General features: G+C 42.4%; 2 protein-coding genes across 3 annotated transcripts; one reads left to right on the forward strand and one right to left on the reverse strand.

Moving 5' to 3' along the window:
* Positions 1–1,001: 1,001 nt before the first annotated feature.
* Positions 1,002–8,950, reverse strand: LOC124259238. Its single transcript, XM_046693349.1, has 6 exons — positions 8,807–8,950; positions 7,616–7,726; positions 4,943–5,024; positions 3,133–3,306; positions 1,901–2,001; positions 1,002–1,286 (listed from the first exon to the last, which is right to left on the reverse strand). Exons 1-6 carry the CDS (start codon positions 8,933–8,935, stop codon positions 1,218–1,220), a joined length of 666 nt encoding a protein of 221 aa, XP_046549305.1. The 5' UTR covers positions 8,936–8,950; the 3' UTR covers positions 1,002–1,217.
* Positions 8,951–10,475: 1,525 nt separating this feature from the next.
* LOC124259218 lies at positions 10,476–19,413 on the forward strand. 2 transcript variants are annotated; one of them, XM_046693325.1, is made up of 7 exons: positions 10,476–10,652; positions 12,080–12,190; positions 13,043–13,127; positions 13,652–13,831; positions 15,854–15,951; positions 19,085–19,178; positions 19,268–19,413. In XM_046693325.1, the coding sequence occupies exons 1-6, from the start codon at positions 10,506–10,508 to the stop codon at positions 19,154–19,156; spliced, it is 693 nt and encodes a 230-aa protein (XP_046549281.1). In that variant the 5' UTR covers positions 10,476–10,505; the 3' UTR covers positions 19,157–19,178; positions 19,268–19,413. The 2 variants fall into 2 exon arrangements, with proteins under 2 accessions (XP_046549281.1, XP_046549282.1); XM_046693326.1 differs by having other exon boundaries at positions 19,085–19,170; positions 19,323–19,413.
* The last annotated feature ends 6,625 nt before the right edge of the window (positions 19,414–26,038 follow it).

Below are 26,038 nucleotides of genomic sequence, written 5' to 3' on the forward strand. Positions count from 1 at the left end.
TGTGTGAACTATCTGCTCGGACAAGTCACTTGGTACATGTGTTATCCAGCAACTCAACTACCGTAGACATTACATACTCAGAGAAGTCAACTGGTATGTAAACTATCTGCTCGGACAAGTCACTTGGTACCTGTGTTATAAAGCAAGTCAACTACCGTAGACATTATATACTCAGAGATGTCAACTGGTGTGTAAACTATCTGCTCGGACAAGTCACTTGGTACCTGTGTTATCCAGCAAGTCAACTACCGTAGACATTATATACTCAGAGAAGTCAACTGGTGTGTGTAAACTATCTGCTCGGACAAGTCACTTGGTACATGTGTTATCCAGCAAGTCAACTACCGTAGACATTATATACTCAGAGAAGTCAACTGGTATGTAAACTATCTGCTCGGACAAGTCACTTGGTACATGTGTTATCCAGCAAGTCAACTACCGTAGACATTATATACTCAGAGATGTCAACTGGTGTGTAAACTATCTGCTCGGACAAGTCACTTGGTACATGTGTTATCCAGCAACTCAACTACCGTAGACATTATACACTCAGAGATGTCAACTGGTATGTAAACTATCTGCTCGGACAAGTCACTTGGTACATGTGTTATCCAGCAACTCAACTACCGTAGACATTATACACTCAGAGATGTCAACTGGTGTGTGAACTATCTGCTCGGACAAGTCACTTGGTACATGTGTTATCCAGCAACTCAACTACCGTAGACATTATATACTCAGAGAAGTCAACTGGTGTGTGAACTATCTGCTCGGACAAGTCACTTGGTACATGTGTTATCCAGCAAGTCAACTACCGTAGACATTATATACTCAGAGAAGTCAACTGGTATGTAAACTATCTGCTCGGACAAGTCAACTATGGCATATGTGACACAGGCCTTTTTTCCCCATTTTACACAGGTCTATATCCCCCTTGTGACCAAATAAATAAATAAATAAACAATCAATCAATCAATCAATCAATCACATAGACAACTTCAAATGCTCATCTGTTTATTCTACAACAGTATTGACATGGATGATATAGTACAGCGAGAGGGGAATGTTTCAACATTCATCATTATCCAGCGATCACCGATGTGAAAGAAGGTATACAAGTGAACCAGGTTGACTACATATCACCGGATGTTTTTAGAGTCGATGGGAATCACGTTGTAGACGTTCTGTCACACTGATTCTTTCCGTGTGGTACACTGTTACAGCTTCCCATATTGCAGAGGCCCGTTGTTTCGAATTATGTCAAATAGATTCACGCCATATTTCTTCTGTAAATAGAAATGAAATAAAATTATCAAATGGAATCAGGTATACGTTCATCCTTAAATCACCCTCGATTATCCAGTGTAATACTATTTATTAGGACTGTGTACTGGCAAATAAATTGTTTATATACTGCTATACTGGTACCCATATTGTGATCGTATTGCTGTATATTGAGAGCTGCAGTGTCTGGCGGTAAGTACCACTGATTGTACACTCAGAGCCTATTTTCAGCACACAAAGGCCCCAAAAACAAATGAAACAGTTCTGATGGCGACCATCTAAAATTTGGTTAGATAGTTAGGGACGCTTTCTTTTTCATACAATTCATGGCATACATGTATACAGTATGCCGTTTTATCCCAGAGACAGTCGGAATACCAGACTGTCTGACAATGTAATTTTACTTTGGTGCATTCTGCTCGAGGTCGTCCTAACACAGACAGTCGGAATACCAAACTGACTGATAATGTAATTGTAAACATATACATGCCAATCACTGGATAGTCTGGACCAGACTCCGATATTTACTGAGTGCGGCGTTAAACATTAAACAAACAAACAAACAGATAAAGGCAGTACTCACGTACAGTCAAACTGCGTCTAGTTTATGATTTACCTGGGAACAGGACAGAGGGGGGCAGGTGGATGGAGGATTGAACACGGAGTCATCAAACTCGCTACTGAACGACCCCCAGCCAGTCGAGGTCAGAAAGTCCACTGTAGAGACGAAATGACGTCAATAGAACTTTACACGTCATTACAATATAACCACTTCCTTCCTCAAGTTACCCTCATCCAAGTGTGATGGGGCGGGTGGGTAGTTCAGTGGATAAAGCGTTCGCTGGTCACGCCGAAAGACCTGTGTGAAACCTCACTTACTCACCCAGCCTACCCCAGCGCACCTAAGGTGATCGTAAATCCCAAGCTTTAACATAGACTTACGGTCGTCGTAGCGCTAAGGTGGTCGTAACTCACACACTTTAACACAGACCTACCATCGCCGTGGCGCTAAGGTGGTCGTAACTTCCACACTTTAACACAGACCTACCATCATTGTAGCGTGGTCGTAACTCCCACACTTTAACACAGAGCTACGATTGTCGTAGCGCTATGGTGGTCGTAACTCCCACACTTTAACACAGACCGACGGTCGTCGTAGCGCTATGGTGGTCGTAACTCCCACACTGTAACACAGACCTACCATCGTCGTAGCGCTATGGTGGTCGTAACTCCCACACTTTAACACAGACCTACCATCGTCGTAGCTATGGTGGTCGTAACACCCACACTTTAACACAGACCTACCATCGTCGTAGCGCTATGGTGGTCGTAACTCCCACACTTTAACACAGACCTACCATCGGCGTAGCGCTATGGTGGTCGTAACTCCCACACTTTAACACAGACCTACCATCATCGTAGCTATGGTGGTCGTAACTCCCACACTTTAACACAGACCTACGGTCGTCGTAGCGCTATTGTGGTCGTAACTCCCACACTTTAACACAGACCTACGATCGTAGTAGCGCTATGGTGATCGTAACTCCCACACTTTAACACAGACCGACGGTCGTCGTAGCGCTATGGTGGTCGTAACTCCAACACTTTAACATAGACTTACGATCGCGCTAAGATCGCTCTGTGGAACATGGTCCTGATCTGAACAATAAGACAAAGAACAAATTAATATTTCAAGAAACAATGTGTGAGGGTGAGGTGTGTTAAACAACAACAACGACGACGACGACGACAAGAGGAAGAAGGACTGACTATCCTACACACTCACACACACACGTACACTTCCCCTGCACGTCAACTAGAGTTGACATAACGTCATGACATACTTACACTTGCCGAGACCAAAGTTTACACCCTGTAACGGGATGCAGGCGTCACTGACGAGGTAAACATGGCCGACTTTGTATTTGCCGTCATTCGACCCGAACTCTTTGTAGTATCCACGTGCTCTCAAGGAATTGTCTCCATATCCCAGTTTTATGTCGTACAAATACTTAGAAGAGTCTGAAAATATAAAGATCCGGTAATTATTAAATGCTGTCTCCAACATGAAAGATGTATGGCATGGGTGAGATTCATGATGAGACCTTCAGTAACTTGATGATCGGGTTGACACATGATGATCGGGTTGACACATGATGATCGGGTTGACACATGTTATCGGGTTGACACATGTGATCGGGTTGACACATGTGATCGGGTTGACACATGATGATCGGGTTGACACATGATGATCGGGTTGACACATGATGATCACGTTGACACATGTGATCGGGTTGACACATGTGATCGGGTTGACACATGATGATCGGGTTGACACATGATGTTCACATGATGATCGGGTTGACACATGTTATCGGGTTGACACATGATGATCGGGTTGACACATGATGATCGGGTTGACACATGTTATCGGGTTGACACATGTAATCGGGTTGACACATGTGATCGGGTTGACACATGTGATCGGGTTGACACATGATGATCGGGTTGATACATGATGATCGGGTTGACACATGTTATCGGGTTGACACATGTGATCGGGTTGACACATATGATCGGGTTGACACATGTTATCGGGTTGACACATGATGATCGGGTTGATACATGTGATCGGGTTGACACATGTTATCGGGTTGACACATGATGATCGGGTTGACACATGATGATCACATGATGATCGGGTTGACACATGATGATCGGGTTGACACATGTGATCGTATCCCGATTGCGTAGATCGATGATCGTGATGTTGATCACTGATTGTCTGGGTCAGACTTGATTATTGACAGACCGCCGCTATATACAGTAGCTACAATAATGACCACATGAGATTTCGCACAAAGTGCATTCACACAGTGGAGGTAATTTTAGCGCCATGAGCTTTATGCGGGCACTCATTCACTCACTCACTCACTCAATCTGGCGCTCTCTCAATCACTCGCTTACTATGTGCAGTTAGCCAGCTGCATGTCTTCAGTTTGTTTCATATTTTAGTACCACGCTCTTCAAGTAAGTATTTGACAACCTGAGCATCAACCCAAGCATTTGACACACGACGACAACCCTATTCGTTGCCTCGCCTCTTATATCAAGCGTGACTTACTAAGCACCTAATTATAAACTCTCGGGGGGAAAAGATTGCATTGCCCCCAACATAACAAATATAAACAAAAGCATAAACTGGACTGAAAACAATCGCCGAAACTCGACAAGCATCACCATCTGCATTGAATAAACATTTCTGTTTGTTTCATTTTTAGCTACCACTAAACATAGCTTATATTTTGACTGGTACTTCGTATACCCCTGGACAGCAAACCAGAAACCGTCAAATCTGGGTTCGAACCCCAGTGTTCTTAGGTCTGTCAGCGACATAACCCTGTTGGGGTATTTCACCAATACAGTAAACGTCTAGGACTTCGGAACTTCCTCCCACATCAAGCAGACACGATGTGATACAATGACGTTAGACACTAACTAAACGACGTTTCACCTCACTGACGCGTTTACAAACTATGCTGAGGTTTTGGCAAAATGACTGAATTTAATCATGTCAGATGTCTTGAATGAGAAAGTTTGCAAATTTAAAGGAAGTTGCCAATCTCATATTTTAGTATTTATATATTTGATAAACTACCTGTGCAGAATCTACGGAAGGGTTTGTCAACGTCGCGTACGGTGCAGGCGTTAGTTTTAAGGTTGATGACGTAGAGTCGCTTCTGAAAAGACAAATGGGGAATGGATTAAGTTGTGGACAAATAACCTGACATTTTGGACAACTTACACTACTCGGGTCTTTCCGTAACATTCGTCACCAGTCGCCACTTTCCGTGACCTACACCAACATTTGTCACCAGTCGCCATTTTCCGTAACCTACACCAATATTTGTCACCAGTCGTCCCTTTCCGTAACCTACAACAATATTCAGCACCAGTCGCCCCTTTCCGTGACCTACAACAACATTCGTCACCAGTCGCCCCTTTCCGTGACCTATACAAACATTCGTTACCAGTCGCCCCTTTCCGTAACCTACACAAACATTCGCCACCATTCGCCCCTTTCCGTGACCTACACCAACATTCGTCACCAGTCGCCCCTTTCCGTAACCTACACCAACATTCGTCACTAGTCACCCCTTTCCGTGACCTACACCAACATTCGTCACCAGTCGCCCCTTTCCGTGACGTACACCAACATTCGCCACCATTCGCCCCTTTCCGTAACCTACACCAACATTCGTCACCAGTCGCCCCTTTCCGTGACGTACACCAACATTCGCCACCAGTCGCCCCTTTCCGTGACCTACACCAACATTCGCCACCATTCGCCCCTTTCCGTAACCTACACCAACATTCGTCACAATCGCCCCTTTCCGTGACCTACACAAACATTCGTCACCAGTCGCCCCTTTCCGTGACCTACACATTCGCCCCTTTCCGTGACCTAAACCAACATTCGTCACCAGTCGCCCCTTTCCGTGACCTACATCAACATTCGTCACCAGTCGCCCCTTTCCGTGACCTACACCAACATTCGCCACCATTCGCCCCTTTCCGTAACCTACACCAACATTCGTCACCAGTCGATCCTTATCCAGACAAGCAATATTACTTCAAGCTGTATAGTGACATGCGCGCTTATCCAGAAAAGTAATATAACTTTTAAGCTGTATACTTACATGCACGCTTATCATACAAGCAAGACAACTTCAAGATATATACTGACATGCGCGCTTATCCATACAAGCAAGACAACTTCAAGCTATATACTTACATGCACGCTTATCCATACAAGCAAGACAACTTCAAGATATATACTGACATGCGCGCTTATCCATACAAGCAAGACAACTTCAAGCTATATACTTACATGCACGCTTATCCAGACAAGCAAGACAACTTCAAGCTATATACTTACATGCACGCTTATCCAGACAAGCAATAAAACTTTTAAACTATATACTTACATGCCCGCTTAACATACAGGCAAGACAACTTCAACATGTATACTGACATGCGCGCTTATCCAGACAAGCAATAAAACTTCAAGCTATATATTGGCATGCTCTCTTATCCAGACAAGCCATACTACATTGAGCAATATACTGACATGCGCGCTGATCCAGATAGCAGTTACAGCTTTAAGCTATATACTGACATGCGCGCTTATCCAGATAGCAGTTACAACTTTAAGCTATATACTGACATGCGCGCTTATCCAGACAACCATTCAAACTTCATGCTATGTATGTTACAACGATACGATTGTCTTGTCAGAGGTTTAGCTGATGCTTCAAGCTATATTGCGTACCACTAACAAATTGTCTCCCTCACTGTTGCTTGAAGCAATATGCCTTACTCTGAAAAATAACTACGTATAACCTTCGGCTAAAACCTTTAGTTTTACTTACATTTCTGTGATCTGATATGAACTTTAGTTCTAGTTACATTTCTGTGATCTGATAAAATCTTAGTTCTACTTACATTTCTGTGATCTGATATAAACTTTAGTTCTACTTACATTTCCGTGATCTGATAAAATCTTTAGTTCTACTTACATTTCTGTGATCTGATATAAACTTTAGTTCTAGTTACATTTCTGTGATCTTACATTTCTTCTGATTTTCTGTGATCTGACATAAACTTTAGTTCTACTTACATTTCTGTGATCTGATATAAACTTTAGTTCTACTTACATTTCTGTGATCTGATATAAACTTTAGTTCTACTTACATTTCTGTGATCTGATATAAACTTTAGTTCTAGTTACATTTCTGTGATCTGATATAAACTTTAGTTCTACTTACATTAGTTCTACTTACATTTCTGTGATCTGATATAAACTTTTAGTTCTACTTACATTTCTGTGATCTGATATAAACTTTAGTTCTACTAACATTTCTGTGATCTGATATAAACTTTAGTTCTACTTACATTTCTGAGATCTGATATAAACTTTAGTTCTAGTTACATTTCTGTGATCTGATATAAACTTTAGTTCTACTTACATTTCTGTGATCTGATATAAACTTTTTTCTGTGATCTGATCTACTTCTACATTTCTGTGATCTGACATAACTTTAGTTCTAGTTACTTTAGTTCTACTTCTAAGCTTACATTTCTACATTTCTGTGATCTGATATAAACTTTAGTTCTACTAACATTTCTGTGATCTGATATAAACTTTAGTTCTACTTACATTTTTGTGATCTGATATAAACTTTAGTCCTAGTTACATTTCTGTGATCTGATATAAACTTTAGTACTACTTACATTTCTGTGATCTGATATAAACTTTAGTTCTACTTACATTTCTGTGATCTGATATAAACTTTACACCATTCTTTTCGCCTTCTGCAGCATACTTGATAACTTCGGCACTTCTCTCAGATGCAGCATCGTGGTAAACCTTTGAGATCCCCTGTAACATATCAAAAATGTCGCTCCATATAGGATTATAGGTTTCTTTGTTGCTTAACGCCGAACTCAGCAATATTCCAGCTATGTGGCGGCGGTTTGTCAATAATCGAGTGTTGACCAGACGATCCAGTGACAAACAGCATGAGCTTCGATCTACGCAACTGGGATAAGATGACATGTGTCAACCACCTCAGCGACCCTGACCACCTAACCCCGTTAGTCGCCTCTTACGACAAGCATGGGTTACTGAAGACCAATTCTGACCCGGATCTTCACGGGTCAGGATACAGGTGGTATGTGAAATATGATAGCACGGATCACTCCCACATGTCCAACAATCAGCTGAAGTGGAATGAAAGAGTTGATGCATTCAGGTATTTTCTATAACCGAGAGGAGGGATGTTGTGCTGATACATCTTGTCTCTGTTCAGGAGGAACAGGAATTCAACATAGAAGTACAGTTAATGTATGATATTATCGATAACACAATTTTCTATTCAATAATCATTAATACATTTTCCTATCGACGATATTTCTGATTATCAATCATTTTAGCCAGGCCTAAATCATGATCAATGCTAAAAAGAATTTTGAACCCCAAATCACTGGCTCCTGGGGCGGCCAAGGGATGCAACCCTGTACAATGCTATCCGTCAAATACAAGTACACAGCCAGCTGTGCAGTCATGAGATGTGACCCCACTGATTATGACAAGTGTGGGGAATAATGGAAACTTATTCCACACCGTGATCTCTGACGATAGATTGCAGAACTGTGATTAAATAACTCCATTGAGCAGGGAGGAACAGGAATTCCAACATAGAATTACAGGTTTCTGGAACGCATACAATAAGTAACCCTGTAAAGAAAAGTGATATACTGCACATAGAGGACTGGATCCCCGGTCTCACCCCCACATCACCCCCCTCTTTCTCCCCACTACCCTCACCACACATACTAACACTGATTAAACTAACACTTCACACACAAATTCTTCCTGTACCGTGGAACCCATTAGCATGAACCTCTCATTCGAACTCACAGTCATAGGATCCTGCCACATCAAGGGGACATAACTTACCACTTGAGTTTTGGGAGAACCTTTGATCAACTCCAGCCCTGCCTTCAGTTGGTAGGCGCTCCACCTGTCAGGTGCACAACACCCACTTGCGGCGACTACCACAACAGCTAACACGGCCCACGACAACATCGTTGAGATTGTAGAGGTGACTGGAAAACCTGTGACGATTGAAGCACTTTATACAACGCAAGCAACATGGGAGATCTCAAACGCGAGATTTTGGTCATTTATGACATGCTTGGTTTCCTGACATAAACCTTCACATATGTCCAATTTTATATCATACCTAACAGCCTTCGTGTATGTCTGTTCTGTCAGGGCATATCTAGTGTTGTTGTCTATTCTGATAATGTTTTAGACAAATACCTTAAAATAATTTACTTCAGTTTTTGAGACAGGCCCTACAAGGATTTCTCGATCAGCATGACAAGGGTACGATCATGTTTCAAATTATTATTATGAAAATATAACACCTTTTGCATGAATTGTGTATTTTGTGATTTATGTTACGACATGTTATTAAATAATATCAATTCAGAATATTACTGTAGGGGACTAATATGTGTTACATACTATAGCTCGAGTTTTCCAGAGGGCAGATGTCAAAAACTGGGACGTGGGACGTGTTAGTCTATCAGAATCTCTAAATTATCACATGTTTCTAATTAATGCAATATCATGGTTGGAATGTTTCGGAGTTCCATTTAAATTTTTTTAAATTCAGAATTGAAGAACCGAACTCGTTTAATCGCTCTAGCAGCAAGTTATTCAAGTGTCCAAAAATGTATTTCGATAAGGTTCGCCCCGATTTTTCTAACTGTGTGCGCGCAACGCCCCAACTTGTGTTTCTCACCAAACTGATAAATGTTTCAGTCAAGTATCAGTTTGGGATTTCCTCTTACATTAAACTGATACGTCGTGCTATGTTTGTTTGTTTGTTTGTTGTTTTACGTCGCATTCAGCAAAATTCAGCTATATGGCAGCAGTCTGTAAATTATCGAGTGGCTTTCATCAAACGTCTTACTCCTATCTCAACACCCCCACACCATAACACTCCCATGGCACCCCACCCTTACGGGAAGGAATTCAAGTTTGAGGGTTTTACCGAAATGCATGCACCTTGGAGATGTAGAGGATGTTAAAAGGTCACTCACTCACTCACTGACACATCATAGGCACAATGTTTGTATAAGGAGGACCGATTCTTCTGTCAGTAACATGATGAGGGGCGGTGGGGTAGCCTAGTGGTATAAGCGTTGGTTCGCTCGTCACGCCGAAGACCCGGGTTTGATTTCTCACAATGTGTGAAGCCCCTTTCTGGTGTCCCCTGCCGTGATACTGCGGGAACATTGCAAAAAGCGGCGTAAAACCATACTCACTCAGTAACATGACCGGCAATCTTTTCCCCCGTCAAACTGAATAATTAAAAATCTTTACAGACACAAATAAATAAATTAAATTTATCAGAAACAGTTTATTGAAAAATTGATATCCTGTTCATCTCTAAAACGCATTGTCATATCATCAGCTGTTATTACATAACTATGTATTATCAGTTATTATATCAACTCGATATATCAAAATGAACTGGTGTTCCAGACTGGTGTAATATCCCACACAATATCGCTGCAAGCTATATAAACCCGGACAGACGGCTTCACGTCAGACTCACAGGGCTATTGCAAGAGGCAAGTTCAGTATGTTAAAGCTGTTGTTTGCCGTAGCTGTTGCCGGCGTGTCGGTCGCTGAGAGGAAATGCGCCAACCCTTCTTGGAGAGCGTATGAGGGGTCTCTTGGATTGGGTCTGCCTCAGGTGCACGAGCACTACAAGCCGCTTAAGGAGAGGGTGGGTAGACAGGCCTTATAACTTTAGTGTTCTGGAGGACATAACTCTGTACATGGCAGCAGGTGTAGCGCTCCCAGTAGGTGACAGTCGTAGCGCTGAGGTGATCGTAGCACCCTTACTTTAACATAGACTTACGACAGTCGTAGCGCTGAGGTGATCGTCGCTCCCGTACTTTAACATAGACTTACGACAGTCGTAGCGCTGAGGTGATCGTCGCTCCCTTACTTTAACACAGACTTACGACAGTCGGAGCGCTGAGGTGATCGTCGCTCCCGTACCTTAACACAGACTTACGACAGTCGGAGCGCTGAGGTGATCGTCACTCCCGTACAGCGCATCGACTTTAACATAGACAGTCGTCGCGCTGAGGTGATCGTCACTCCCGTACTTTAACACAGACTTACGACAGTCGGAGCGCTGAGGTGATCGTCGCTCCCTTTAACACAGTACTTTAACATAGACTACGACAGTCGGACGACGCTGAGGTGATCATCACTCCCCTCACTTTAACATAGACTTACGACAGTCGGAGCGCTGAGGTGATCGTCACTCCCCTACTTTAACATAGACTTACGACAGTCGGAGCGCTGAGGTGATGAGGTGAAGGTGATCGTCGCTCCCGTACTTTAACACTCCTCACTTTTAACAGACTTACGACAGTCGTAGCGCTGAGGTGATCGTCACTCCCGTACTTTTAACATAGACTTACGACAGTCGCGCTGAGGTGATCGTCCCTCCCCTCCTTTTTAACATACAGTCGTAGCGCTGAGGTGATCGGAGCGCTGAGGTGATCGTCACTCCGTACTTTAACTTTAACATAGACTTACGACAGTCGTAGCGCTGGGTCCATAGACTTCTACGACAGTCGCTGAGGTGACGTCACTTTAACACAGAATTACGACAGTCGTAGCGCTGAGGTGATCGTCACTCCCGTAGCGCTACTTTTTTAACATAGACTTACGACAGTCGGTACGACAGTCGGAGCGCTGAGGTGATCGTCACTCCCGTACTTTTTAGACTTACTTTAACATAGACTTACGACAGTCGTAGCGCTGAGGTGATCGTCGTTCCTGTTTACTTTAACACAGACAGTCGTAGTTACGACAGTCGTCGCTCCCGTAGCGCTGACAGGTGATCGTCGTCGCTCCATACTTCATAGACTTAGACACCCATGAGTATTTAACACAGACGTTCGGAACATAGACTAGACTCGTAGATCATGTTTAATTACATTTTGGTCATTGTAAATGATGAACGATCAAGCAGACTTGCGTGTAAAGGTAAGAGAAATGTTTTTATCACAATAAAATACATTTCCACAGCGGTTTGGAAGGCTGAGAAAAGAAATATTTTTATTCATTCATTGAGAATTCATTTTTGAACCGAATGTATTCCAGTTATTGTCTTTCTGTTTCCTATATTCCCAGGGCCGCAACATCATCTACTACGACCAGCAGAATCAGATGACTGCGATTGTATCAAACATATCTGTCGGCGACCATCATGGGGACTTCAAGATCATCACCGACTATAAGGAAGCAAGTATAGTGTGTTGTAGCTTGGGTGGGTGAGTGAGAGGGAGTGAGTAGTGAGTGAGTGAGTGAGTGAGTGAGTGAGTGAGTGAGTGAGTGAGTGAGTGAGTGAGTGAGTGAGTGAGTGAGTGAGTGAGTGAGTGAGTGAGGAGGAGGAGTGAGTGAGTGAGTGGGCGAGTGAGTGAGTGAGTGAGTGATCATCATGGGGACTTCAAGATCATCACCGTCTATAAGGAAGCTATCGTGTGTTGTAGATTGGGTGAGTGAGTGAGTAAGTGGGTGAGTGAGCGAGTGAGTGAGTGAGTGAGTGAGTGGGTGAGTGGGTGAGTGAGCGAGCGAGTGAGTGAGTGAGTGGGCGAGTGAGTGAGTGAGTGAGTGATCATCATTGGGACTTCAAGATCATCACCGTCTATAAGGCAGTACGTATCGTGTGTTGTCGCCTGAATGAGTGAATGAGTGAGTGTGTGAGTGGATGAGTGTGTGAGTGGGTTAGTGAGTGAGTGATCATCATTGGGACTTCAAGATCATCACCTGTATTCTGATTGGTTCGTTAGCCCATTGAGTCTAATGAAAACCAAGGGCGGGTAATCTGAGATCGTAAGGACCAGGCGTGATTGGTGTAGGTGTACGTCGAGCCCTGTTGATGTGGGTGATGAACCAAGCTTTGATGGAGATCGGTCCAGGCGATCTATCGAAATCGTAAAGAGGTAGGAGATGTATAACACAATGGGATGCCTAAACTAGCGCATTCTGTAAACGTGTAGCATAAACATCAATACTTGCTAAAACCTTTTCCGGTAATATCCAACTGGTTCATATTCCTGAGACTGGTGTGACGATATCAGTGTCTCTGTGCAGGGACTTCGCTACACCATCAACGAGAAGAAAAACACATGCAAAGTCAAAGAGATCACCCGAAGTTTCCCAGAACTCTGCATTCCAGGTATGCGGCATCGTCTTTGGTAACATGGCGTCTATTTGATACCATATCTTTAATTAAGCAACTACGGAAAACAAATTATTTTTGAGAATTTTGCTCCTCCAATTGTCGTCACAAACACACTTTTAGACGGTATGGGTGTAATAAAAAAAAATATACGAGAAATTAGTTAAAGGGTTAAAGGGCCAAGTGGTTAAAGTGTTTGCTCGTCACGCCGAAGACCTGGGATCGTTTCGCCACATGGGTACAATATGTGAAGCCCATTTCTAGTGACAACCGCCGTGATATTGCTGGAATAACGCTGAAAGCGGCGTAAAGCCAACTCACTCACTCACCCACTTACGTACGTTCTTTCAGAGAAGACTTTGTTTCTGTATGTCATTAATAGTTCCAGAGTCTTTTATACTTTGTAGGACAGAAACTCTTTCAGAGAAAGATGACATTCCCTGTTTCAGAAAAGTGGTTCTTCCTGAATGCCATATCCTGTCCGACAAGGCAATACTCCTGTATGACATTGCTTGTTTCAGAGAAGGCAACGTACCTGTTTGACGTCCAGCTGGGTTACGCAGTGCAGGGCGAGAAGACCATCAGTGCCAAGGCGTATTTTGGGGAGTTGGAAAGAAGGAAGGGGAGGGTAGGCGTCGTCATGACGGTCACCAGTGACCGCTACCTCCCCGTCCTGTCCACTGAGTACGGCCTTGGAAAACGTATGTGGACTATATTATATAGACCAATAACCATGTGATCAATATGCATACACACAGTGAGAGACACAGACACAGACACAGACACAGACACACACACAGACACACACACACACACACAGACACACACACACACACACACACACACACACACAGCCAACCAGACAGACAGAGCCTTAACTCTTTCTTCGACTTTCAAAGTGTTGACTTCAGGCACTATGAAATACAGATTGTTAGGATACGATGATTTAATGATAATTTAAGACTAATATAAGTCATAGCCCAACACGAATGTTTCACCATCTGTGTTACGTCATCTACATCTCACGAAAACTATGCTCAAGGACCTAGATTTTCGAAGCTCTCTTAGAGCTAAGATAGTCGTAAGTGCCATATGTTAACATTAACTTACGACTATCTTAGCTCTAAGAGAGCTTCGAAAATCTAGGCCCAGGTAGACAATGACAAGGAATACGAAATCATTTCAAACACTGCTGTTTCAGGATCTTAGTTCCAAGTCATATATTTTATGGTGTTCTTCTTTGAGGAATTAATATAATTTAATACTCCACTTTTGATATATTGACCTGACCTGATCATATGATTATGACATGATATTGCATACTTTTACCTGTTGTCATGTTTGTCCAAAATGTTATGACTGGGGTATATATTCTAATGTATAGCCTTTTGGTGCCGTATTCATAACAACTGCTGGAAAACGATTATCTTTGGTTAATATCTTCCCATTCCCAGACTCACATCCCTGTGACCTTGATGAGAATAACACTGAAGCCCATTTCTGGTGTCCCCCGCCGTGACATTGCTGGAATATTGCTACAAGCGGCGTAAAACTAAAACACCACTCACTCGTATCATATAATGGTTGCTTTTTTGTCTACCAGTGATTTGCTTGCATTATACAGGCCTATGACCTGCGAAATTCGGGTTAGAATTAGTCTTCAGCAACCCATGCTTGTCGTGAGGGGCGACTAACGTGATCGGGTGTTCAGGCTCGCTGACGTGGTTGACACATGCAGCGTATCCCAATTGTGTAGATCGATGTTCATTATGTTGATCACTGGATTGTCTGGTCCAGTCTTGATTATTGACAGACTGCCGCCATATGGCTGGAATATTGCTGAGTGCGGCGTTAAACAAACAAACAAACAAACAAAACAAACAATAGATCTATGATAACTTATTAAAAAATATTTACTTATACAGATATTCAGGTTTTGTGCCAAAATATATTTTAAATTTTTCGTATCCAATTTCGTTCCCAAAATAGCACAACTGTATTCTCCCGTAAGTGTATTATTACAATATCTAGAAAAATAGGTAACATATTGCACCTGCTGACTGTCTGAAAATAATACTGCATAAATTGCCTGTAACTATAGTTACAGTAAAATATGTATTCACTTTGGCATGTTATCAATATCAAAGTATATATATTTACATTTTTTCCAAATGAGAAAATTTAAATATGAATTGAACAAATTTGGTGACAGATGTTTTCATTGCTTCACGCTTTTTGCCAATAAAATATACTCTGATATTTCTGAGTAACATCGTATGAGTCCATTCCTCGTAACATTTAATATTTAAACCTTAAACATCTACGTATTCCCCGTACTTAGTCAATTTTAGTCAAAGACCTTCCCTGCATCCTGATCCTTTCTGTTTGACACCCATAAAAGGTCATGACGCTGAACATAGCAGACAGTTTAAATGCACCCATGGACAAGCGAATCCTGCTTCGCTTTGGTGGTGAGTGGATCCAGAATGGCGAGGTGATGCCCTGGGTTGTCGAGGATGATAATAGCAATAATGAATAAATGAGAAATTATAATGTCCACAATATTTTTCCATGTGCAACACACATGCTCATAGCGCTAACACATCTGACTGTTATTACCCCGGATAACCCAAGCTGCCTGTGAGGCGCTGGAAGGTTAGTTATCCCACCAGGTACCCATTTTCTGAGGATGATCTGCAGTCGATTACTGATGATTTTTGCAGACAAATACCTCCTGTCGACTCTGTTTGGAAATATAGCAGACCCTATACCCACTGATGAAACTGGTGTCTTCACTGTACCTTCAATCTGTGACATCAAGGTAAGAGTGAGAGAGTGAGTGAGTGAGTTTAGTTTAATCTGTTCTGTGTCATTAGCAGCGTGTCAACGTTCAGCGAAGTGGTAAGTTGGTTGATATACCCTAGCATTGGTATCACGCTGATTGCCACCACCCACCTTCTATATCACGCTGATTGCCATCACTCACCTTCTATATCACGCTGATTGCCATCACTCACCTTCTATTTCACGCTGATTGCCACCACTCACCTTCTATATCACGCTGATTGCCACAACTCACCTTCTATTTCACGCTGATTGCCACCACTCACCTTCTATATCACGTTGATTGCCACCACCTACCTTCTATATCACGCTGATTGCCAGCACTCACCTTCTATATCACGCTGATTGCCACCACCCACCTTCTATATCACGCTGATTGCCATCACTCACCTTCTATATCACGCTGATTGCCACCACTCACCTTCTATATCACGCTGATTGCCATCACCCACCTTCTATATCACGCTGATTGCCATCACTCACCTTCTATTTCACGCTGATTGCCACCACTCACCTTCTATATCACGCTGATTGCCACCACTCACCTTCTATTTCACGCTGATTGCCACCACTCACCTTCTATATCACGTTGATTGCCACCACCTACCTTCTATATCACGCTGATTGCCACCACCCACCTTCTATATCACGCTGATTGCCATCACTCACCTTCTATATCACGCTGATTGCCACCACTCACCTTCTATATCACGCTGATTGCCATCACCCACCTTCTATATCACGCTGATTGCCATCACTCACCTTTCTATATCACGCTGATTGCCATCACCACCTTCTATATCACGCTGATTGCCACCACTCACCTTCTATATCACGCTGATTGTCATCACCACCTTCTATATCACGCTGATTGCCACCACCTCACCTTCTATATCACGCTGATTGCCATCACTCACCTTCTATATCACGCTGATTGCCACCACCCACCTTCTATATCACGCTGATTGCCATCACCCACCTTCTATATCACGCTGATTGCCACCACTCACCTTCTATATCACGCTGATTGCCATCACCCACCTTCTATATCACGCTGATTGCCATCACTCACCTTCTATATCACGCTGATTGCCATCACTCACCTTCTATATCACGCTGATTGCCATCACTCACCTTCTATATCACGCTGATTGCCATCACTCACCTTCTATATCACGCCATCACTCACCTTCTATATCACGCTGATTGCCACCACTCACCTTCTATATCACGCTGATTGCCACCACTCACCTTCTATATCACGCTGATTGCCATCACTCACCTTCTATTTCACGCTGATTGCCATCACTCACCTTCTATATCACGCTGATTGCCACCACCCACCTTCTATATCACGTTGATTGCCATCACTCACCTTCTATTTCACGCTGATTGCCATCACTCACCTTCTATATCACGCTGATTGCCACCACCCACCTTCTATATCACGCTGATTGCCACCACTCACCTTCTATTTCACGCTGATTGCCACCACCCACCTTCTATATCACGCTGATTGCCACCACCCACCTTCTATATCACGCTGATTGCCATCACTCACCTTCTATATCACGCTGATTGCCACCACTCACCTTCTATATCACGCTGATTGCCATCACTCACCTTCTATATCACGCTGATCGCCATCACTCACCTTCTATATCACGCTGATTGCCATCACTCACCTTCTATATCACGCTGATTGCCACCACCCACCTTCTATATCACGCTGATTGCCATCACTCACCTTCTATTTCACGCTGATTGCCACCACTCACCTTCTATATCACGCTGATTGCCACCACTCACCTTCTATATCACGCTGATTGCCACCACTCACCTTCTATATCACGCTGATTGCCATCACTCACCTTCTATATCACGCTGATTGCCATCACTCACCTTCTATATCACGCCATCACTCACCTTCTATATCACGCTGATTGCCACCACTCACCTTCTATATCACGCTGATTGCCACCACCCACCTTCTATATCACGCTGATTGCCATCACTCACCTTCTATATCACGCTGATTGCCATCACTCACCTTCTATATCACGCCATCACTCACCTTCTATATCACGCTGATTGCCACCACTCACCTTCTATATCACGCTGATTGCCACCACCCACCTTCTATATCACGCTGATTGCCATCACTCACCTTCTATATCACGCTGATTGCCATCACTCACCTTCTATATCACGCTGATTGCCATCACTCACCTTCTATATCACGCCATCACTAACCTTCTATATCACGCTGATTGCCATCACTCACCTTCTATATCACGCTGATTGCCATCACTCACCTTCTATATCACGCTGATTGCCATCACTCACCTTCTATATCACGCTGATTGCCATCACTCACCTTCTATATCACGCCATCACTCACCTTCTATATCACGCTGATTGCCATCACTCACCTTCTATATCACGCTGATTGCCATCACTCACCTTCTATATCACGCTGATTGCCATCACTCACCTTCTATATCACGCTGATTGCCATCACTCACCTTCTATATCACGCCATCACTCACCTTCTATATCACGCTGATTGCCACCACTCACCTTCTATATCACGCTGATTGCCACCACCGACCTTCTATATCACGCTGATTGCCATCACTCACTTTCTATATCACGCTGATTGCCATCACTCACCTTCTATATCACGCCACCACTCACCTTCTATATCACGCTGATTGCCATCACTCACCTTCTATATCACGCTGATTGCCACCACTCACCTTCTATATCACGCTGATTGCCACCACCCACCTTCTACATCACGCCTAAGGGAGATCACCATGCACAGAGACCTGCATCACCCAGGACGGCTGCACTGAAACCTAAAATGGTTATAACTTCCCATTTTCATACCAACACAGGATAAAGTTTTTACTTTTTCTCTCCTTTAAAAATATAATTTCATTAGTGTGAAAATATGTCTTAATGTGTATTTATATATGCGTGCGTGCGTATGCACCTCTTATGACGCTGTTTCCGGATTAATTGTAACATAATTCACTTAAGTGGGTATGACTGACTCCGATTGTATCATGGCCCTGACACCACACACAGTTAATCATCTTTTGTAGCTTTACCAAGATGAAGAGCTCAACGTCTTCCTCGGACCTGTTGCCAAGATGCTTCTTGATGAGATTGCCTGAAGCGCCTTCAACACATGACCGATATTAGCTTCGTACTCTGCTCCAACGTTGACATGGATGAAGTACTACATCTATATTCAAGCCATCTGCATCATTGATGTTACATTGTCGTGTTTCTTTGGAGATATTACTATCAGCAGAGGGGATCGTAAAGGCCCTTCAACACATGACCGATATTAGCTTCGTACTCTGCTCCAACGTTGACATGGATGATGTATTACTGTAGCTACATCTATATTAAAGGCATCTGCATCATTGATATTACATTGTCGTGTTTCTTTTGAGATATTACTATCAGCAGAGGGGCTCTTAAAGCGCCTTCAACACATGACCGATATTAGCTTCGTACTCTGCTCCAACGTTGACATGGACGATGTATAACTGCAGCTACATTTATATTAAAGGCATCTGCATCATTGAAATTACATTGTCGTGTTTCTTTGGAGATATTACTATCAGCAGAGGGGCTCTTAAGGGGCCTGAGGGCTAATTCTAAAAATAGTACCATGGTTTTTCCAACTTTCTAATAATAGATGTGTACACTTTACCAAAGAAATGAGATCGTTTCTTTGAATAATTATTATCATTATAGTTATATCATTATATCTAAAGACCCGTGAAGATGCCGGGCTAGAATAGGTCTTCAGCAACCCATGTGCTTGCTATAAAAGGCGACTATGCTTGTCGTAAGAGGCGACTAACGGGATCGGGTGGTCAGGCTCGCTGACTTGGTTGACACATGTCATCGGTTCCCAATTGCGCAGATCGATGCCCATGCTGTTGATCACTGGATTGTCTGGTCCAGACTCGATTATTTACAGACCGCCGCCATATAGCTGGAATATTGCTGAGTGCGGCGTAAAACTAAACTCACTCACTCACTCACTCATTATATCTAAAATTAGAATTTACGTAATCTGAGCCTTGTCTCTAATAGTACATTACTCTCACTATTTATGCCTTACACGTGAAGAGGTCTTCACTTTGCGACTGACACTGTTACCAAACAGTCATCTCCCGAGGATGAGACTGAAACTACAACTTGATTATGTAGCTGAGTCATGTACAGCAATGGAATTTCCAACACGAAAGGGAATATTATAAACTATTCATTCATTCATAAACAACGGTGTCCTTATCTAGCTTACCGCGAAATATCTGGGTTAGAATTGGTCTTCAGTAACCCAAGCTTGTCGTAAGAGGCGACTAAAGGGATCGGGTGGTCAGGCTCGCTGACTGGGTTGACACATATCCTCGTATTTCACTTGCGTAGATTTAGGTTTTTATTGTTGCTTTTAAAAAAAATTATTTATAGGATATTTATATAGCGCACATATCCACGCAATATGTGATGCCTTAGCCAGCTCGCCCACCGCGCCCCCAATGTTCATGCTGTTGATCACTGGATTGTCTGGTCCAGACTCGATTATTTATAGACCGCCGCCATATAGCTGGAATATTGCTGAGTGCGGCGTTAAACAACAAACCAGCCAAACAACCATCATTCATCATGCTGATTAATTATTAAGTTGCAGTGTTTACAGATGCGTGGTCACCAAACGCTAACCGCCTCGACATTGATTTTGGTTTTAGTTGATTTCCCTTTTTAATATATTTGTTGTTGCTTTTGGACCAGACAATCAAGTGATCAGCAGCATGAGCATCGATGTACGCAGTTTGAATATACATGTATAGTATGACCAGAAATTATTGAGAATTTTAGGAATATGTTTAATTAAATTTCTTGTATAAACAACCTTGACCAGCTATCAAGTGCTTGGTTTCATTCAAGAGAGACAACTCCGTTAATCCTTTTTTCATTAGTTTGTGAACAGTTATCCCCCTTTGTTTACTTGCTAGCAGACGACATTTTCAGTGATCTTCAGTATGGATGATCTAGAGAAGAGGAAGTTGATTTTAGTTTTATAACAAGGACATCAGATCAGCTAAAGTGATTTCAAGTAGAACAGGCATCCCTTTGTCCACTGTTTATCGTGTTTTGAAAAATATTGCAAATGGATATGGCATTGAGCACCAGGGAGGCGCAGGTAGGCCCAGAAAATGGACTGTCGGTGACAGGAGGCGGCTGGTATTCTTGTTTCTAAAACCAAACGAAGGAGTTTAGAAAACTTAAGGCTGGATATGGTTGATAATATATATTATATAAATAATCGAGTCTGTAAGGAGACAATTAGAACTGAGCTGCATGCAATGGGTTGGCAGAAAAGTCGAGGAATTCCATCACCGATCATGAAACCTGAACAAAAGGAGCGAAGATTGAACTGGTGCTTACAGCATAGAAATGTTAACTGGGACAATGTGATTTTCTGAGATGAAAGTTATGTGTGGCTGTTTCCTAATACACTGAAATTCTGGACTTAACAAACTGAAAAACCTTTGTATCAGCACCCAAAGTACAGTCCGAAATTTAACGTGTGGGGTGGCATATCTGTGTAAGGGGCAACGCCCCTCTGTGTATTTGAAGGGGATATGGACAATGAGCGGTACACAGATATTCTCGAGGACATTTACTTCCATCTGCTCACGTGTTCTATGGAAATTTTGGATTTTCCAGCAGGACCAAAACATCGTTCAAAGCATTCACAGGCCTGGTTTCGGACCCAAAATATGACATTATTAGATTGGCAAAGCTATAACCCTGACCTAAATCCAATAGAAAATGTTTGGGGACTTATGAAGGAAAGTGTCAATAAGATAAATCTGACAAATATTGCTGAAATGAAAGAAGAGGTGGTCCGATATTTGGACAGCATGGACCACGACTTTCTAACTTCTTTGATCAGTAGTATGCCCCGCCGAATTGAAGCCTGCATTGCTGCCCATGGTGACTTGACAAAATACTAACTGTTCACCTGTCTTTGAATCTGGAGTTATGTTCTGCTAATATTCACATTTAATACGTGAGTAATGAGTGGGGAAAAACAATTACAATCTTTAAATTCTCAATAATTTCTGGTTGTATGTGCAGTAATGTCCATTAAGACACTCCTTCCAGTTTGATATTGTGAACCTGTGGACTAAAACGTAACATTAATTTGGGGCTCGTCTAATATTTTATATCCAACAAACGAAGTCTCATGTCTGAATATGGCGCTCAATATGGTTTGACAGCAATCACTTTCTTTCATTGCTGATAAAAAGACGTAAGTTTAATGCGAACCGGCCGAAATACGCATCATGACGGAAAGCGCACGTAAAATCTCGACATCATCATTATGGAAACCGGAACAAGGTTTTTCTGTCACCTTTCACTTTGTGCCCCTTTCATGTGAAGCAATATTCCAATAGCTACAGCCTTTGGTGTTTACATTTCGCAAATCTTGAGGTACGATCGAGTGTGCTCTTTTTATCAGGATTTCAAAGAGCGTCATACCACTCTTGCTCCGAAGTTGTTTGATCAAGGTTACAGCATTCAAGGCCTCCTCATTCCCTCCACATGTCTACCGTAAAGGTTTCAAGAAGTTTTATGGTAGACAGGTGGAGGAAATTTCCAAATTTGATGTATCAGTGACAAAAATTATGTCCGATGCAATTCCCTATTTTGACTTATACCATACGTTCCCGAAATATTTCAAGTGAACGAATGACAAGACTTAGCATATGTTTAAGACGGGTGCCACCGGTGGGGCAAGATACGCTCACCTTCTCGCGAACACCTGGTATCATCGCTATTTCATAGTGATTCATTAACACATGCTCTGTCATCGTATCGCATGGTGATAATCACTGGATTGTGTGGTTCAGACCCGATTTGTTTACAACCAACATCATACAGCTGTACAAGTAATACTGCTGAAACAAATATCTGCTCATGATTTAGTCACAACTGTACAATGGACTCTGCTTTTGGCTGAGATATCTTATGAACGTGGAAAGGGTTTTGTCATTCTTTTATTCCACAGATTAACAGCATCCACTTTGGGACATTTTCTTCTTTACTGTATATTAATGACATTTATATGTATCCTCCATGTGATTTCAAAGATTCTCGTTTTACAAAAAAAAAAACCACACCAAAAAAACAAGCAATGAAACTCCTGCCCTTGTATACGCCTTACACCACATCCATGTCCTCAAAGTCTTTGGACCAACGACATATGCCGTTCAGTGTTCATATAGCAATGGTATTGATCGACACACCCATGGTACTGTCACTATGTTTACGTCTCACGAATGCAGTTTAATCTTATCTGTCTTGACATGCAGTACCTTCATTATCTGCAGATATTTGCTTTGCTGATAAACTTTACTGACGCACTCGAACATTGACGATATATATTTTTCATGAATTTTTAAGCAATCACATAATGTCATAACCGATTTAAGTACTCGGGACTATTGATATCAAAGAACCTCAATCCTTACGCGCGTTCTGATTGGATATGACATTCGTTGATACGGGGACACGTCTTCTTGCAGATAACGGAAAGGGTGGAGTGGCGACGAATGGAATGAAGGACAAGACTTTTTGGAGATTACCGAAAGGGGCGAGTAACAAATGACTAACAAAAGCAATTTGAAGTGTTATATAAGGTTCAGGGCCGCGCCAGGTTGTGTCACATGACAGTCACTACTTCCCAAACGGGTTTCTGTCACTACTGGGCGAGTCTAACCCGCCAAATGTCCCCGACCTTTCGACGAAGTGGCATAAACGATATGTGAAAAAGCACTACTGAAGCAATGTCTAATTGACACAATTCTAATTTTGAATGTTTTTTACATTCAAACAGTCAAAGAGCAGTTTACTGGTTCAAAGGCGTTCAAGCTGATCCCCTGACACCCTCCCCACAAAAAACCAAAAAAAAACAACAACAAACAAACAAAAAACAAAAATAAAACGAAACATTGAAATAAGAAACAAAACAACAACAACCCAACCCAAATAGACGCAATCATTCCAACATTGTTGCAGCTGCACCACTTTCGTGAAAGCATGTGCATATTTGTGTGCAGAATATATGCTTCAACAGTTAACATCCTTAGTTTTGTATCAAAACAAATGTTATATCAACACATTATGGAAGAAGTATACAAATTCCGTAACATGAAGAGAGACCGCCTCCGGCCGCGTCATATCAAAAGACGTTAAACACTGCCTGGCGCTCGGCATTAATGGGTACAACAAGGACTGGTCGGCTCCGAGTCAGTGTAATGTGTCTTAGTGGGGTATTCATGCTTCACTGCGGCATGGTATCTCAGTGGGCTAGCATTATAAAACCAACTTAAGTCTGGGCTAGTACAAGCAGCCACACAAAGACATGCATGCACGTCGTCATATGAGCGAAATATTCTTCAGTACGACGTTTAATCACATTTCACCTCACCTCACTTACCTGGCCGAGCAACAGACAAGTACAGCTTGTGGTTTTAATTCCGTAAAAGCTCAAAAACCGACTAAATGTTGTTGTTGTTTTTGTAAACTCAACACATAAATAATAATAACGATTTGAAACTATTATCGTTTGTTGAACAACTTTTATCCTAAGTTTAATAAAATGTTCAGTTGGCAAGGTAAAATTATGAGGATTCGCAATCTTAATTTCACTTTATTCGATTTACTTTCTTGTTTAAAGTGAAATTCATCAGTACGTTTTCACTGCAAACAGACTATAGCACTAACCCAACCTCACAAATACACACAAAGAATATTCGCACAAGCACACTTAGACACTCTCTCAGCCATTCACTCGCTCTCTCACACAAGCACACACCACCCACTCACACTAACACATACACACTCACACACACAGACGCTAACACACACAACCATACCCACATAAACACACACACATACCGTACACACGCAAACATACACACTCACCTAACTTCAATACACACACACGAAAAAACGCATAGACACAAACTCAAAGCTACACACACTGAACATCCACCCACCCACAACGTACACATCTATTGAAAACACACACACACTTGCACATACACTCTCTCTCTCTCTCTCTCTCTCTCTCTCTCTCTCTCTCTCTCTCTCTCTCTCTCTCTCTCTCTCTCTCACACACACTTACTGAGACTCAGTGTTGCAGCTGCGGTCCAGGTACCCACGTGACTTGTGGTCATTTGACGAATATCGATGGAGTTGTCCAGATTAATTATAGTTCCAGGTGGTATCGAGGTCGAGCCTGTTATTTGAAACGAATTTCTTTCCATGTAATATTCCAAACACCAAAATGTTTCGCTTCAGGTGCAATGAGACTATACCCTAACGTTCACTGTCATCCCATAATATATACAGACGCTATACGGTGTAATCGGCAGTTTTAGCCAAACCTTATGCCAAGGCCAGAAAGTGGTCAGAATAAACCAACAAACAATCGCTGGGACGACAAGACTGACTGAGTGTGTTTTACGCCGCTTTTAGCAATATTCCAGCAATATCACGGTGGGGGAACCAGAAACGGCACACATTGTACAAATGTGGGGAATCGAACCAGGGTCTTCGGCGTGACGAGCTCCCACCTTAACCACTACACTACCCCACCGCCCGAAGTACAACAAGAAACACACGGTGAGAGAAAGTATATTTTAGCATGAATAATCAACGGAGGAAACGTCTCGGCGTTGACTAGCTACATTTGCTGGAAAACCCCACTACCCTTTAGTACATTAACGTCGTCCAATTAGCGACATCATCGACATATGGACTTCGACAACATCATGACAATGCAAAATACCACGCTTCGTTCTTCATTGTCCTTTGTGATTGTTTTTTCATGTGTCCTATGTTACCTGTTATATAGCCTAACGAACATCTGTTCTACACATTATTAATAAGGTCAGAAAGGATGTTAGCCCATGCCATAATGCTCTGAAACAGGGAAGCAAATAAACAACAGCAAACTGTAC

The sequence above is a fragment of the Haliotis rubra genome, unplaced genomic scaffold (assembly GCF_003918875.1).
Source record: "Haliotis rubra isolate DU_JTF1 unplaced genomic scaffold, ASM391887v1 Scf714, whole genome shotgun sequence".
NCBI classification, from domain to species: domain Eukaryota; kingdom Metazoa; phylum Mollusca; class Gastropoda; order Lepetellida; family Haliotidae; genus Haliotis; species Haliotis rubra.